Source organism: Rhipicephalus sanguineus, chromosome 6 (assembly GCF_013339695.2).
Source record: "Rhipicephalus sanguineus isolate Rsan-2018 chromosome 6, BIME_Rsan_1.4, whole genome shotgun sequence".
Lineage (NCBI taxonomy): Eukaryota > Metazoa > Arthropoda > Arachnida > Ixodida > Ixodidae > Rhipicephalus > Rhipicephalus sanguineus.
Genome location: NC_051181.1, coordinates 59,515,708 through 59,531,240, shown reverse-complemented (window position 1 = coordinate 59,531,240; position 15,533 = coordinate 59,515,708). Strand labels below are relative to the sequence as shown.

At 46.8% G+C, this 15,533-nt stretch overlaps 1 protein-coding gene across 1 annotated transcript; it reads right to left on the bottom strand.

Moving 5' to 3' along the window:
- Positions 1-1,721: 1,721 nt before the first annotated feature.
- On the bottom strand, positions 1,722-12,102 carry LOC125758851 (uncharacterized). Its single transcript, XM_049416516.1, has 2 exons — positions 12,036-12,102; positions 1,722-2,269 (listed from the first exon to the last, which is right to left on the bottom strand). The coding sequence occupies exons 1-2, from the start codon at positions 12,100-12,102 to the stop codon at positions 1,722-1,724; spliced, it is 615 nt and encodes a 204-aa protein (XP_049272473.1).
- Positions 12,103-15,533: the final 3,431 nt, after the last annotated feature.

Sequence of the window (15,533 nt, the reverse complement as noted above, 5' to 3'; positions counted from 1 at the left end):
GAGTGCCTATATTGTAAGTGTGAGTATGAACGTGAGTGAGTGCCTATGGTGGAGTATGCCGTGAGTATGAACGTGAGTGAGTGCCTATGAGTGGTGAGTGGGCGTGAGTATGAACGCGAGGGGGGTGAGTGCCTATATGTGGGAGTAGGTGTGAGTCATGAACGAGTGACACGTGAGTGACATACGACAGACCGAAACCCGCCCGTGGGGTATAGTGGAGTAGCCGGAGTCTGAACAGTTCGACACGTGAGTGCCTATCGAGGTGAGTAGGACAGTGACCGGTTATGTGAAAGTGACGTGAGTGCGAAGGCTGAAAAATTGGGTGATTGAGTGTGAGGTGAGTATGTACTCTTACAGTGCCGGACCATATGCTACACAGTCATCTGCGAAAAGGTAAATTTTAGAAGAAACATCTATCGGTAGACAATCGATGTAAATTAGGAGTTAAGCTTAATGTCAATGCTAGAGTACACTTATCAGTCACATAAGGCATTCTCCTTCATAATCACATATATCACCGGCCGTGTCAGCCGCGGTGGTACACGGTTGTCCGCTGCTAAACCGAAGCTAGCGGGTTCGATCCCGGCCGCGGCAGTCTCATTACAATGGAGGCGACGTGCTGAGGCCTGTTTACTATACAATATCAGTACTCGTTAAAAAAGAAAACAAAAACACCAGGTGCTCAAAATTTCCAGAACTATCCCCTACGTCGTACCTCATAATGATATCGTGGTTTTGGCACAAAAAGCCTCTGATATTATTACTTACACAATCGTGTACTTCGTTTACTAGATTTTACTGTACGCAGTTTTTGTTTTCTTATTCTTCTAACGAAGGTACGAAAAGGGCTTAGAACATTGTGTGTTCTTTTTATAATACGGCGTCGTGCATGGTCGCCGTGTTGTAATCAACATATTGTACATTCATATATTTCACAGAACTGACTGGTATAATATAATAGATCAAAACCTGCCATGACAGCTCGAGGTGAATGATTCACACCAAGCCAAAACGGCCGTATTTGAAGTGGGTGCAAGAAATGGCCCTGTTGTGAAATTACGGGCAGGCTAAGGAATCCAAATGATATTATGAACTAAATCCGAGACCGTGCTATGCCATGATTCACACAGATTCTGGTTTTGGCGCTTGAAACTTCAAGTTCAATAGAATATCTTAACTCTAAAGCTATATATATTAATGCATCTTATGTGTAGTTAGTCATTTTGTCACATCTTTCTCTCCGAATTCTCAGTGTTGATTTGTAGGTTTCACGGCTTTTTCAAGTGACCATGCTCATTGAATTTCTTCTCCGAACCTTTTCTTTCAAATTAAATCATGAATAGAAAAAGTGTCTTAATTCATCAGTTCATTGATTGATTGATTGATTGATTGATTGATTGATTGATTGATTGATTGATTGATTGATTGATTGATTCGTAATTCATGAAGAACTGCACGTTACACCTCGGCTTCTGATATGACTTTCAATATTACTGTATCATAGCTGCAGTGGCTGCCTGATCGACTCTCCCATAAAATTCTTGGAGCGCGGTGCACTGCAGTTGGTATGGTTGCTACTGGCATGTAATCAAGAGAACACGTCAAATAAGTACGTTCTGGGTGGATGAACGCCGTAAACTTTAAGCCATTTTTGAGAGTGTATCAAGTAGCGTAACTCGTGGGGCTTGTTGAGTATATAATCGCAAATCTCGCGCAATTTCTCACTGTCCGTGAAAGTCTACTACCATGAGCATGCACAGAATTGTCTTACGTGAAGACGGCTGCTGCGGTTCAGATACAGGCACGTTGATCGGACCGGGGCCGCTGTGCTGAAGCTGCGCCTCGGACACTCGGTCACTGGCAGCCGGCCCGACCTGTTCGGGCAACTTCTTGTTGGACGCGATAGGAGGTTCTTGGTACGACATGGCGATAAACGGCAGATTCTGAACATCGGGTTGGGTAGGCTCGGGAGGCTGAACAGGAGTGGCGAGGACAGGCTCGGGCGCGGACTTGACTGCTTTCGGGTGGTCATTCGCGACGCCGCTCTTTTTCTCTAATGGCGGTGTTACCGTCGGCTGCGCCGCTATATGGTCTGCAATCATCTTGCTCGGAGCGGTAGGCGGCTGCTCGGCAGCTGGGTTGGTGGCAACGAAGCCCTGGCATTCCGTCTCCGGAGACTGAACGGGCACCGACGGAACGTGCACATGTCGCCTACCGCTGCTACTGGGGCGGTCGTTCGCGACGGCTTTTGATTCTGGCACCAGTGGTTCTGGCGACGAATGGGGCGCCGGAAGCACTCAAGTGGTGCTTCGAGTGTTTGGCAACGACGGCTTCCTCCGCGTGTGCCCCGACTTCGGCCGCCGCTGACACCGACGATCCGTGTGCTTCCGCAGATTTGACTTTTTTTGTCCCGGACTTTTTTCAGCCCTGGGAGCCACGCGACGCCCTGCTTGCGTTGAAGGTTGGTGACGATATATCGGTGTCCGTCATCGACGTCGTCGTCTCTTCTGGTTGGTGTTCCGTTGCGGCCGAAGTACCTTGCCTGTGAAGAACCGTTCGCGACTGTTAGATTTAGAGACACATGAACACAATGGTTAAGTACCCAATTTCTGTCAGCGGAAAAAAGTCAATTACGACAGCAAGACACGCGAATGGAAGCGCTACTTCTGTGCACCCCCTTCCTGACGTATGTATACCCAAGCGTGCTATAATATATTCTTTGAAAGCTCAACCATGTCTACTCTATTGAATAACTCGGTTCTCTCGTCCAAGCAAATATATTTCGGATCGCAATATGAATGAACATTTTGTGAGTCCAACGTCAGCAAGGCTTCACAGGGGCTGTAAAGACACTATCGGCTTTGTCGCGTCCTAGATTTCGAAGATATTGTGCGATAGGTCTCAGCTCCACGCTTTATTTTGGCAGGCTGCTTGTAGAATTTGAAAGCCGGTGACGATGATGAGGATATTCACGTAAAGAACATGAAGGGTGTACAGAATACTTATGCTGTTCTCCTTGCGTGTTGAAGAGGCCAACGCGGCCGCTCATTATAATTCCGAAGAATGGCGTATATAAGGTTTCAAGCGCGATGAATGAAATATCTCGCAACCGCGGCGGCGGCCGTCAGAAGTAATGACAGTAACAGACACGATAGTTCACTGGGAAGTGTGGTGCATGAAAGGGAAATGAAAATTTTCATTTCGTCGAGTAGCTCTAAGCGGTGTTTAGAACGGCGCTTCATCGTTAGGATGGAACACAATGACATCGTCGAACTCTTCACGAAATTTTCTGCGCTCCAGTTGACTTGCTTCGGCGTTCCGGCTAGCCCGATGACGACAGTCCGCGAGTCGCGAAACGAACTGTTTGCAGACAGACGTCTATGAGGGCGCGTTGACGCCGGAAAAGTCGACGAGAAGATAGGTTGGATGACGACATTAAACGAGCTTAAATGGGGAGTAGCCTGTACTGTCTTGCAAATAGGCGTTCTCGGCAAAAGCGACGAATGGCAAGATAACATTCCATTTGATATCATGACTGGCACTGCGCGATTAAAGGCTCTTGTGTGAGGATTCTAACTGTAAGTTCTTATTGCCTTGGATGCAAGGCGAACACCGTCGAGAACATTCTCAAACACTATTTTCGTGACAGTAGACTTACAGCGCGAGGACATAAAGGCAAGAAACAAGACGACACGCTGCACAGCGCAGTGTGCAGTCTTCTTTCTTGCCTTAGTGTCCTGCGCTGTAAGTCCACTATCATGAATTCCCAACAAGCCCAAGCCTCTACTCTTGTCATCTTTGCATGGTCCCTCAAGTGAATACGTGGTGTGCCATGATGCAGAAACGTGGCTTCCATTGAGAAGGCAGAAACCTCCATGACCGAGCCACAAGATATGGCACCTGCCATGTGAGATACTCTACGGCCATGATCGACCATCGCTTACCCTTAGCTCATCGACATTATAGGAAGTGGTCCGTACAGGTAGATAACAGTGAAAGGATCCTCAGTACATTGGACAGGTTGGTGTAGCCTAGCCGATGCTAATGCTGGCCAGAAGGACAGCTTGTTGGGCTAATTGGTTTAACGTGGTTATTATCGAAGTAAGCGCGAAAATTGTAGACGCGAGAAGAAAACACAACAGACGAGAAAAGCGTTGTCACGCTGTTTTGCCTAAAGTAGGGCATCATGCGACCGTCAATAGCTTCGTGCTCGCCTCTCTTGTCTTATTCCTTTGTCCGGAACGGACGGATGCAAACACATTGTGCTGTGGAAGTTGTCTGAACAGAACTGAAGATCTTAGAAAGGCTTACCGATGTTTCGATAGGCCGCCCTATCTTCCACAGTTGAAAGGTAGTCCAAACCTCCCCAGCATATTCTTGTATCCATTTAATGTTCGGGCTAAATCTCGTAATCGTGATGTCAGTCGTACGCGACACTGGCAGAGCGGACATAGTGCGACGTATTTGGCTTCGCTGGTTGCATGTCCAGGCCAGAAGAGGCGACTGGGGATGCAATCATAGGTTTCATGAAAGCTGAACTGACCCTACGGGAGATCATCCTGACAGGTGTCCAGCATTTTATTGCCGAGTGAACGAGCAACGACAAGAACCTAGCGGTCTCCTTCAGGGTGAAACAAGTAACTATAATGCACCAATTTCTTTCGTATTGAAGTGTTTGAACGGACAAGGAAGCCGGGCGTCAGGAGGAGGCGAATCACAAAGCTGTTCTATGATGTAATGACAGTGCGTATGCTGGAACACGGCGGTGCCCTTCAGGGTGAAACATGTACCTTTAGGGCACGGAATTTTTTTGCCTTGAAGTGTTTGAGCGGTCGAGAAAGCCGGACTCTAGGACGACGAGCTGAACCACAAAGTTGATCCATTGTGTAATGACAATCCAGATGCGAGCGGGCGCATGACGCACACATGAGGGGTTGGTGACAAGCAGCTTAAGGTGTGTAAATGAAAGAACTGTACATGACGTATCTTCGGCCTTGCACATCAAAGTGCGTGAGCACTGAACGTCGGAGGACGATACAAGTGGACAGCCAGAAATATCATCGGCATCCTGATCTTTCTTTCCGAACATGTAAGTTACGTCTAAATTGTACTCTTGCAAATGAATAATCCAACAAGCAAGACGTCCAGATAGGTTCCTCAGCATCGACAGTCAGCACAAAAGCTTCGGGGTCAATGACCACTACAGTGTGGCGGTAATGCAGACAAGTTGGAAATTTCCCACATGGACCAAACAGCTATATACCAAGCAATTTACCAATAGCAGTATACCATTTCCTTACCACATTCATAATTACGGACTTAGTACTTTTACGAGACACACGTTCATTGTTCTGTAGACCTTTCCACTCTAAGACCACCGACGTTTCACTGCTAAAGCGAAATGTTTGATTCCTTAGCTGAGCTCGTAGAATGCTCGAAATAGAGGTATAAAAGTTGTGAGCGAAAGATGACTCATTGGACCGACGCCCATTTTGAAATGTCTATCTACAACATGATACCCAGCATGAAACGACACTCTACAGCACCCGCCTTCCCAGCATCCCCTTCATGACCAACGGTCTCCCATCCGAAAAAAAAATGCTCCTTGCTACGCCACTGACCATGACACGGTACAGTTTGCGCAGCATTGCAACTGTGTCGCTTTGTTAGAATTTTCGGCCGGCCCTGCAAACATCAAGCACAGAACAAGAACATATATATTGTGAGCCTACTGTCATGAAAAGCAGCCTGCTGCTACGTTCCATGACACATAGGAACGCAACCTATTGTGGCCTTCTTTCAGGAGTTCCTGATAATTTAAAAAATGTATTTTACCCATATTGGCCACAGTCTCACGACTAAATATCTGTCTTCGTTATTTCTTCCAGTTTTTCTCGGCATAATGTTTAATGATCTCAACTGTTTTGACGGATTTGTGATTGCTGGTCGCGTTGGTGTTCTCAACTGGTGATACCAAATCAGTGGTGGCTGATATGTCGATAAGGAAAGGTGCAGGTGACGACAGAATACCGCATAACGTAATGAAAGAAAATATCAACCCCCTCTGTGTTCCAACATTTTATAAATTCAAAAACGAGTTGTGCATTTTGTTCACATGCATATACAAAGCCTCAAAAGCAGTTCTCTCGTACTCAGGACATTCAAATCAACCAGGAAATTGCAGAGCAATCTCGCTTTTAGGCGGTGTTCACAAACCTTCAGAGAGACTTAACGTTTGACGATCCAACCACTTCTGCATCGAAAATATCATCATCGCCCTACATCAACATGAATTCGTTCCTTAAATGTCTACATCAACAGCGAAGTTAATCCTCTCGTCATACATAAACTACCCACTTCGCAATGGTAAAATGGATATAGCAGTCTTTCTTTCTTGTTTTTTTGTTTATTGAAATTGACGTATTCAGAATTTAGGCCAACGGTTTCTCGCTTGAAAGCTGCGTGTTCAATGTGAAATAATTTCAGTCCTCAAAACACATGCCCTTGCTGAATAAATGGCTATATAATTGGCTGTTTCGGATGCCCGTAAAAAAATTCGGCAGACCCCAAGCCTTGTGGGAATCGTTTTCATGCGAAGCAGGCAGCCAGTAGTTCTGTGCTGCATTTTTTGGATTTGCGCCAAGCGTTACGAGGCGTATCAACGTGCTTTGTAAATGGAGGAGGAATTCTGTGTGCATCGTGGGCTTGCCAGGCACGTCGACTACACTGGCATTAAATGGCAACTTATGGTCTGACGTAGTATCGGCACTCGCGTTAGAGCACAGGCGTATGTGTTATCAAAACGAAATGCATGCTACTGTGCGATGATGCGGTATCATACGCTACGGTGCTAGCCGCAATATCGTAAGCTACGATATCACGCTACGGCGCGGTATCATACATAACTTTCATTAGCGTATTCCTCCGTGATCGAGCAAAGCTTGAATATAGCTTGCTGAATCATAGGAACACGAATGTAAGGTTTATTAGACTTCTATAAAAGCGGAGCCAACAGTGTAACCACCATTGACGCTGTCCCGATAGGACGCCTGGATCATAGGAGTACATATGTAGGGCTTATTGCTTTGATATAAAAAGAGATAGTCAACACTACAACCGCAACTGACGTGCCACCGACATTACGCCTGCATGGGGTGTTTTTCCGAAGCACTTTCTATACCTGACCTGGTTTTGTGGTAGAATACCTGACTGCCGCGCAGACTTCTTGGGTGCGATTCCTTCTGGGATCCTAATTTTTATTGTTTGCTTTCGTGTGGTCGACGCTGCTGGTGTCACTTTTTCTTAACGCTGTCACATTTAAATTACCAATGTCTGTTCTCGCCGCTCCTGGGTAGACATAAACTCAATCACCTGCGGCGAATACCCGTATGCCACGGCCCGTGGAATACGGGTTATGTGCCACAAGTGTCTAGACGAAAGGGTTTGAGGACGTACGCGACAGGGTTTTCACGGTATGCATGTCATGACCAGACAGTCATATTCGTCGAACCCTCTTACCCTCCCATGCCAATGTTGGTCTACAGTAAGCAGGCGACCACGAAAGCACCCAGGCGTAGGCAGATAGATAGATAGATAGATAGATAGATAGATAGATAGATAGATAGATAGATAGATAGATAGATAGATAGATAGATAGATAGATAGATAGATAGATAGATAGATAGATAGATAGATAGATAGATAGATAGATAGATAGATAGATAGATAGATAGATAGATAGATAGATAGATAGAAAGAAACGTTCATATTGCCTTGGGTTCTCTAAGAAATGCCTCGTCGCATTTAGCATATAATTCAGGGCAGCCCAGCAATTTGTTTTTCGCTCCGCGCCTCCCTCGTTATACATAAATGATCTCGCGAGGGCGCTTATGTATTCTAATGTACTAACGTGAACGGACAACATGGCTGTAGTATTCACTTTATACTGTCTATGAAGACTGCACTAAAAATGATCAGAGATATGTCAATAGCACGCAAATGCTTAACAAATAAATAGTGAACACTAATTAGAGAAAAAAAAACGAAATACGTGATTGCTTATTCAGAAGAGAAAAAAATTCAGCCACATCGCGCAATACCAATTTTGGTGTATATCAATCTAGTGAAACGGCCGCTAGCGCATCATGAGCGTGGCATGTAAATCAGGTCGTACATGACTTGCATGTCATGATTATCATGTTACCACGTCTCACTTACGTTCGTCATACAGCCGTGTCGCGTAACACCAATTTTGATGCATATCACGCAAGCGAAACGGACGCGAATGCACCACGAGCGTGGCATGTAAATCATGACATACATGTCATGGATGTCATGGTTTTCATGCTACCACCTGTTATTCATTTTCTTCATAAAGTCACATCGCACAATACCAATTTTGGTGTATATCAATCTATCGAAACGGCCGCGAGTGCGCCATGAGCGTGGCATGTAAATCATGTCATACATGACATGCAAATCATGATTTGCATGTTACCACGTGTCAGTTATGTTCGTCAAAACAGAAATGTCTCGTCATGCCAGTTTTCGTGTGTATCCCTTCATTTAAACGGCCGCGAGCGCCCCGAGACCATGTCATGAAAATCATGCTGCACATGACATGCGCGTCATGATTTGCATGTTAGTACCTGTCATTATGTTCGTCATGAACTGTTGCCACGCCGCACCAATTTTGGTATATTATGAAATTAACGGAACGGCCGCAAGAGCCCAAAGGCCGTGGAATGTAAATCATGCTGTTCATGACATGCGTGTCATGATTTTCATGATATAAACTGTCATTTATGTTTGTGATAAGGCCATGTTATGACACACCAATTTTGGTATACATCCGATTAACGGAACGGCCAGGGAGCCCAAAGGCCGTGGAATGTAAATCATGCTGTTCATGACATGCGTGTCATGATTTTCATGATATGACCTGTCATTTATGTTCGTAATAAGGCCATGTTATGACACACCAATTTTGGTATACATTCGATTAACGAAACGGCCAGGAGAGCACAAAGTCGTAGGCGGCTAGATAGACAGATAGATAGATAGATAGATAGATACGCTCAAAGTCGCAGAAGTTCGCTAAGAAATGCTTCGCATTTAAAAAATTGGCGTTTCGTCAAATAAGCCCTGTCTACACTCCAAGCCAACCGACCAAGTAGCTTCTTTTGAATCCTTAACATATTTTTCCACGAGCGCCTACACTGGCAAGAACAAACTCACAACGCATGCTGAAAGAATGCGCAGGTATGTTATGAGCTTGTTCCGTAGTTAAAAATCAGCGAGCCGCTGATATGCAGTCAAGCACTTATGAATGATGCGAAGTTGTAACTTCCTTGTAACCACACATCATAATTAGCCAGGGGCGTAGCCAAGGGGGGGGTTGGGGGGGGTTCAAACCCCCCCCCCCGAAATTTTTCAGTTTCGCTTGCGTATATATACACGCACACATACAAACGCACGCACGAACATACACAAAGTATGGTTGAACCCCCCCCCCCCGAAAAAAATTTCTGGCTACGCCCCTGTAATTAACACATGACACGAATGTTTGTCCTGAAAGTGTGATTTCACGGCATCATTGGTCATGCTGCCGTAAAACCATATTTCAAGGCGAAATTTGCGATTATTCACAGCACAATCTTGGTGTGCTACGGCTCTTTACCATACCTTACGTATACCATAGGCGAAGTATATGGCAAAATTTTAGTTATTTCTGATTTTTAAAATAAAGCCTGCAACCGCGTATAAACCACACCCTCAAGTACAAAAACAAATTTCAAAAAATGCGCCTATAACACGCAGAGGTAACTCCACACGGTAACGCTCTAATTTTTTAAAGAACATTCTCCGTTAACAGACACAGGACTCGTCCATGTCGTTATCTTCAGCCAGCAGCTCTATTCCCCATTCCTTTAAAGACGCCGGTAGCCGCGAACTTTTACTGCGCTGTAAATGACTGCGGCAGAGTGCAGCCCACTGTGGTCCGAGTCTTGATTCGCCAGCGCCGCATAGACGATACGCAAAAAAAAAAAGAATAGACTAAACACAGGATAACAACCCTGGAAGGCAAGGAGAGCGGACAACAAACAAAGTGGGGATGATGCGAGCTTCAACGCGATGGCATCAGTTGTCCAAGACCTACAACAGTAAACGAACTGCGAAGAATTCTGCCTTCAAATGTGGCTTAGCGGCAGCTGGGTGCGTGCAGCCATGAAGCCATATTGTCGCACTACTTCTTTGTGCTGAACCAATTTAGCACAGCAACGCAGGTTACGGACGCTGCATCTGGCTCTGATTTTGTCCACGCGCGATACCCTTATAAAGGAAAGTGAGAGTGAGGAGGAAGGAGAGGAGGATGGGAGAGTAGAGCATAGTATAGCCGTGTATACTACAGTACAGCAAGGGGTACAAAAGGAAAGCGAGGTTGAGGAGAAATGTGGGGGTGAGGATGAGGAAATTAAGGGTTTTTTTTCCCGCCATGGACGCCCAGTATGCTGGGCGCTTGGGACGCCAGCGCTTGCTTGCTTGCCCGTCAACGCGAGCGTCGCTGAAGGTCAGGCGAATCACTTATCCGCACTTCCTACAGCTGTCACATTGCGTGCAACTGCCTACATTTTTTATAGAGTTTCCGAACAGCCGTAAGGCCTCCATTGAAGCGGCACTAAACCGCGACTGGTGACTGACGCTCCGAGAAACAGCGCTAGTTAGTCCTAATGGAAGGCATAACGTTGCAGGATGTTTGCCGTTCGGCGTTGATTGGGTTCGAGGCCGTGCCCAGTGGCTAGGTTTTATGCTTTAAAAGGAGCGAGCATATCTAACCTGTTTAGGAGCGTGCTATCGTAATTCATTTTACGCTGATGCCTGAAAAGAAAAGTGTACGTGCTGCTCGAGTACCAAAAAATAAATTTATAATTTTGCATTAAAATACGTGAATAACATCACTTTGAAAATAAACTGACCTCTGTGATGAAACCGTTTCCTTTTCGGAATGAAAAAAAAAATTATTTACATGTCCCATCAACTGGCCCGTGGTCAACGTTTCATGCAAATTGCACACCTATTTGATCTAGAATTTTTCTAATGGGTTGCGCCAAGCGTCCGCTACAATGTACACCGCGCGCTCACGTTCAATTATGGTCGCTTACAACCTAAGATGTCCGGAGAGGCCCCTTCCAGACGACCGAAGCACGACAGCGCCGTGACTAAGGAAATAGTTCCGCTCTGAGTGCACGCGGCAATGTTCTTCGAAGGTGGGGTCACCGGCAGTCCGGCTCATGACGTCAGTCCGGAGTACGCACCCGTTGGTGCAGGCTTGTGTGCATCCACCTTTGAGGAGGAAATGCCGGAGACTTCTAAAGTTGTGTGCGTGTGTGTTTGCACACGCGCGCGCGCGCGTGCAGCTTCACTCATTTTTGCAGCGTTAGCTACACTGGCCTAGCCGAGCCAGTTTCGCGTGGATCCTCGAGAGCCGTGCTGCGCATGCGCGAGGATCAGTGATGTCATGCACCGGAGCCGGCAGCTCCCGCACACTCCGCCGCCGCCGGGCTGCGCTTTCCAGAGGGGTGACGTCGTAGCCTTGCCAGACGTATTGGCGCCGGCGCGCCCGCAGCTATTCGCCTTCGCTGTGCAGTCGCTGTCTGACACTGCGCTGGAGCCGCTTGATAGCGCCTCTGACTGGCGTTTTCCGGTGTGGTATAGCCATGGAGAAGGAGACCGCAAATGCTGCTCAACGGCGCAGAAGATCGGAGAAGCATAACTCAACAGATCCCGAAGTAGTTGCCTGGCAAAATAAATATACATTTGCCACATAATACGTATACCGTGCGTGTGTCATTGGAGCAGCAGTAAGCATGATAATCAAGCTAATCCTAGGCAATCAGGAAAGCTAAGAATAATTAGCTGAACCTTTGCTAACGCTACGTTATCCTGGCATAGCCGAGCTAAGCCACTGCACCATTTTTGTACTTCATAACGCACAGTGAGGCTGCCCACTACTCCTTAACCACAAGCAAGCTTACCCAGGGGCGGACGAGGAGGCCGCAATTGTTCCGGAACCCCTACGCCCACGCCGAGGAGCCGTGCCATCGGGGGCCGGGACAGAGCGGCGACGAGGCATTGTGCCCGATTCGCAGGACAGCTGATAGCCCCGACGTGACCGATGCGTCGGGCCAGGTAGCGTCGCTTCCTGTGGCAGCGCACTGTCGTCACCGGGAGGTAAGGGTACGAACACACTGGCGGCGCGGCACTCTCCCGCCCGCCGCTCACCGCTCGCTCGCTGCCGCTTTTCGCTCTTTCTCCCGCGGAGCGTCAAAATCTTTCTCCCGCCGACTCGATCGCTCGGGGACCTATTTTCGCCGCTACCGCCGGCTGCCGCGCAAGCAAACCACCAATCAGCGCCTGCTTTACCTCCTCTTCCTTCTCACACGGGCTGTCGTCATAGCAACCAGACATTGTTCTCCTCACCCGTGCAACTCCTCTCCTTCTTTCTGGGAGAAATCGCGAGCCGGCAGCAAGCCGGCGGGTGCGCGCTCCTCGACATGCCCGTTCTTGTCTCGTGATTCTCGCGCCGGCAATGTGGACAGCGTGTTGCTGCTTGCCGCGCTGAGGCGCCGACGGGCGGGACGCCGCCGCGGCATGCTTCCCGCCAGTGTGCACGTACCTTTAAGGCAGCGGCGCGTCAGAGTTAACGCCGGCTTTCTGAAGATGACTTGTTGGGTAGAGCAGAGTGGATATGGTTGGTTGGTTGGTTGGTTCCTCAGTACTTTGGCTCAACCCACTGCGGGGGATAGGCCATGAAGCGGACGGTGCTTTGCTTAGGAAACTAATTCACTTCGTGTTCGACCCCGCACACAGGTTTCCTTCTTCTTTGTTCTTGTTCATCCAGTCGCTGTGGCTCACACCCACTATGGTGGGATTGGCCAATACGTGGATGGTTTTATAAATTTATGTAAAAGTTAAGAACAGGCTAGTTTATGGAATAGAAAATGCGAATTAAAATGAAATTTCAATGCGTGATGACCCGCCACGGTGGTCTAGTGGTTATGGTGCTCGTCTGCTGACCCGATGGTCGCGGGATCGAATCCCGGAAGCGGTTGCCGCATTTTCGATGGAGGCGGAAATGCTTGAGACCGTGCACTTAGATTTAGATGCACGTTAAAGAACCCCAGGTGTGGAAACTTCCGGAGCCGTCCACTACCGTGTCCCTCATCATATCGTGGTTTTGGGTCGTTAAACCCCAACAATTATTATATCAGTGCGTGATCTAATGCAGAAACACAATTTACAATAATTTTATTTAAAAGAAGAACGGAAAGACATATTCAGTAAATTTATTTATTTATTTATTTATTTATTTATTTATTTATTTATTTATTTATTTATTTATTTCAGCACAGACACACAGCTTTGGAGGGCTATTACAGAAGAGGGGCGTAGCAAATACAAAGAAATTGCAGAACAGTAAAACAGTACAGACCGAGCATCTGTTAGTCCCGCCTCAGGGAATACCGACGAGTGGCAGTGGGGAGATAGAGTGATCACATTTCACGAAATTACAGTACACCATAGGTTGCAGAGGCGTACATTCCCGCCGCCTCGCCCGATTTTAGGCAAGAAACAGTCTGTCGAATGGCGGCAGTTACAAACCCGATCCTACCCGAGTCCAGCTGTAACACTCGCCAGAATGGCTGCGATTGGCGCTGACTAACACTCCTAGGTTTAAATCACATTACCCCATAAAGTTGACGGGAGGATGACCGCCGCCGTAGCCCTGTGGTAGAGCATCTGACGAGTTATTCGTAGGTCGCAGGTTCGGTCCTTGCCGGCGGCAAGTTCTCTTTTCGTCCACTTTACTTTCTTCACATTTATATTCTAAATACTACAGATAACACCTCCTATACTTTCCTTGGCGTTATTGACGGTCAGTTCCCATCAATATTGTGTCTAACAAAGAAAAACAAGCCCTTAAGAGTCATCTCATTTCCTTCACTCGTCATAACTGCGTTTCTTGACGCCAGATGATGGCCACACTTGTCCATGTTAAGCCATTTGTGCCTCGCCTTTCATTTTATTGAAATTTTTCATCGTATTGCCATGCGGTGAAGGCACCATCGAGTTCTCTTTTTTTACGCGATTAGTGAAATAAGGGAAGGCGGTTCATTGAAAGAATGGTACCGTTTTATTCAGGAAAGAAAGCTCTAGAAATTCAGCGAAAAAGATTTTTCAGTAATTTTGCCACGTTCTTTTTTTTTTTCTTACGGTAGCGAAAAGGCTAAACTGCTTCATTAGCCCCTGCTCCAAAAGTGCAGCTATTATGTCGCGACATTAGTAAAAGGGTACTCCATACGTATCGCGAGTGCCTGAATGGCGCTTCCTCTTGCTGCTTGGTGCACTTCCAGTGGCATGTTCTGCGTTGCACAGCTTGCGGAGTTCACATGCTGCAATCAGTGATGTTACAGGAAGTACTTCTTGCGTAGAAGCATGGGGCCTTAGCTTCTGGCTGTACCTGGGCTTCCTGTAGACAAAGAGGGTAACTTGTCTGAAACTTCATCTGCTTTCACACTGTGCACTTGCTTGATCCTCCACAAACGCAATTTCCACTTCATGATATATGTGATTTCCATGTCAGTGGGCGATACCCAAACCTGGTGAATTAATGGTAGTGATCACTATTCAACAAAAAAGGTAGTGCATTTCCCACTATCCGGGTTTTTTATTCGTTGAAACACCGACTCCTTCATTTTCGCTTAGTCGATCGATATTCCTGTCTCTCAACAGGCAGTCCTTTACCTTTCTCGTGAATCATAATGTTTTTTTGGCATTAAGATTTCATGTTGAAGCGGACTATAACAAATTGCAGGTCGATCACGTGTAAGCAGTCACACAGTGGGAAGATGTTGCAGCTGCCCACCATTCATACGCTGTACCCTTAAAGATGGAATGTGTTCGTACTTCATTTTCGGCAAAGGTGTCTACGGATGATTTGAAGTTTTACGCCGGGCTATCACTAGACATATTCAAGAAGCTTGTGCTCTGCGTCCAGAGGACATCTTTGCGGTCCTCATAAATCAATATAGAAGACCATCTGCCTCTGACACTAATTCGTGTAAGACTGGGCCTTTTTTAAAGGGACCTAGCATCAAGATTTGAGATTGCTCCATTCACTGTGTGTTCACTGTGTGTTCACTGTGTGCTCACTGTGTGCTCACTGTGTGCTCACTGTGTGTAACACATTCAAGAATCTGCTCAAATCACTTAAGGAGATCGTAAAGTACATTGTCATCTGACTCCCTAGATCTCAGATACAGAGCAGTATGGCAGGTTCATTCATTAAAAATGGCTTTGAGAATACAATTTTCATATTCGACTGCACTGAGGTCGCACATGAGAGGTCGAAGAAGCAGAAACCAAGAGCCCAAACATGCAGCCAATGCGAGGCACATAACGCCACCAAGTTTCTAGTTGCAATCGCTCCGAATGGCCTTTTTATGTACGTTTCGCGGGCACTTGGCGTGCGC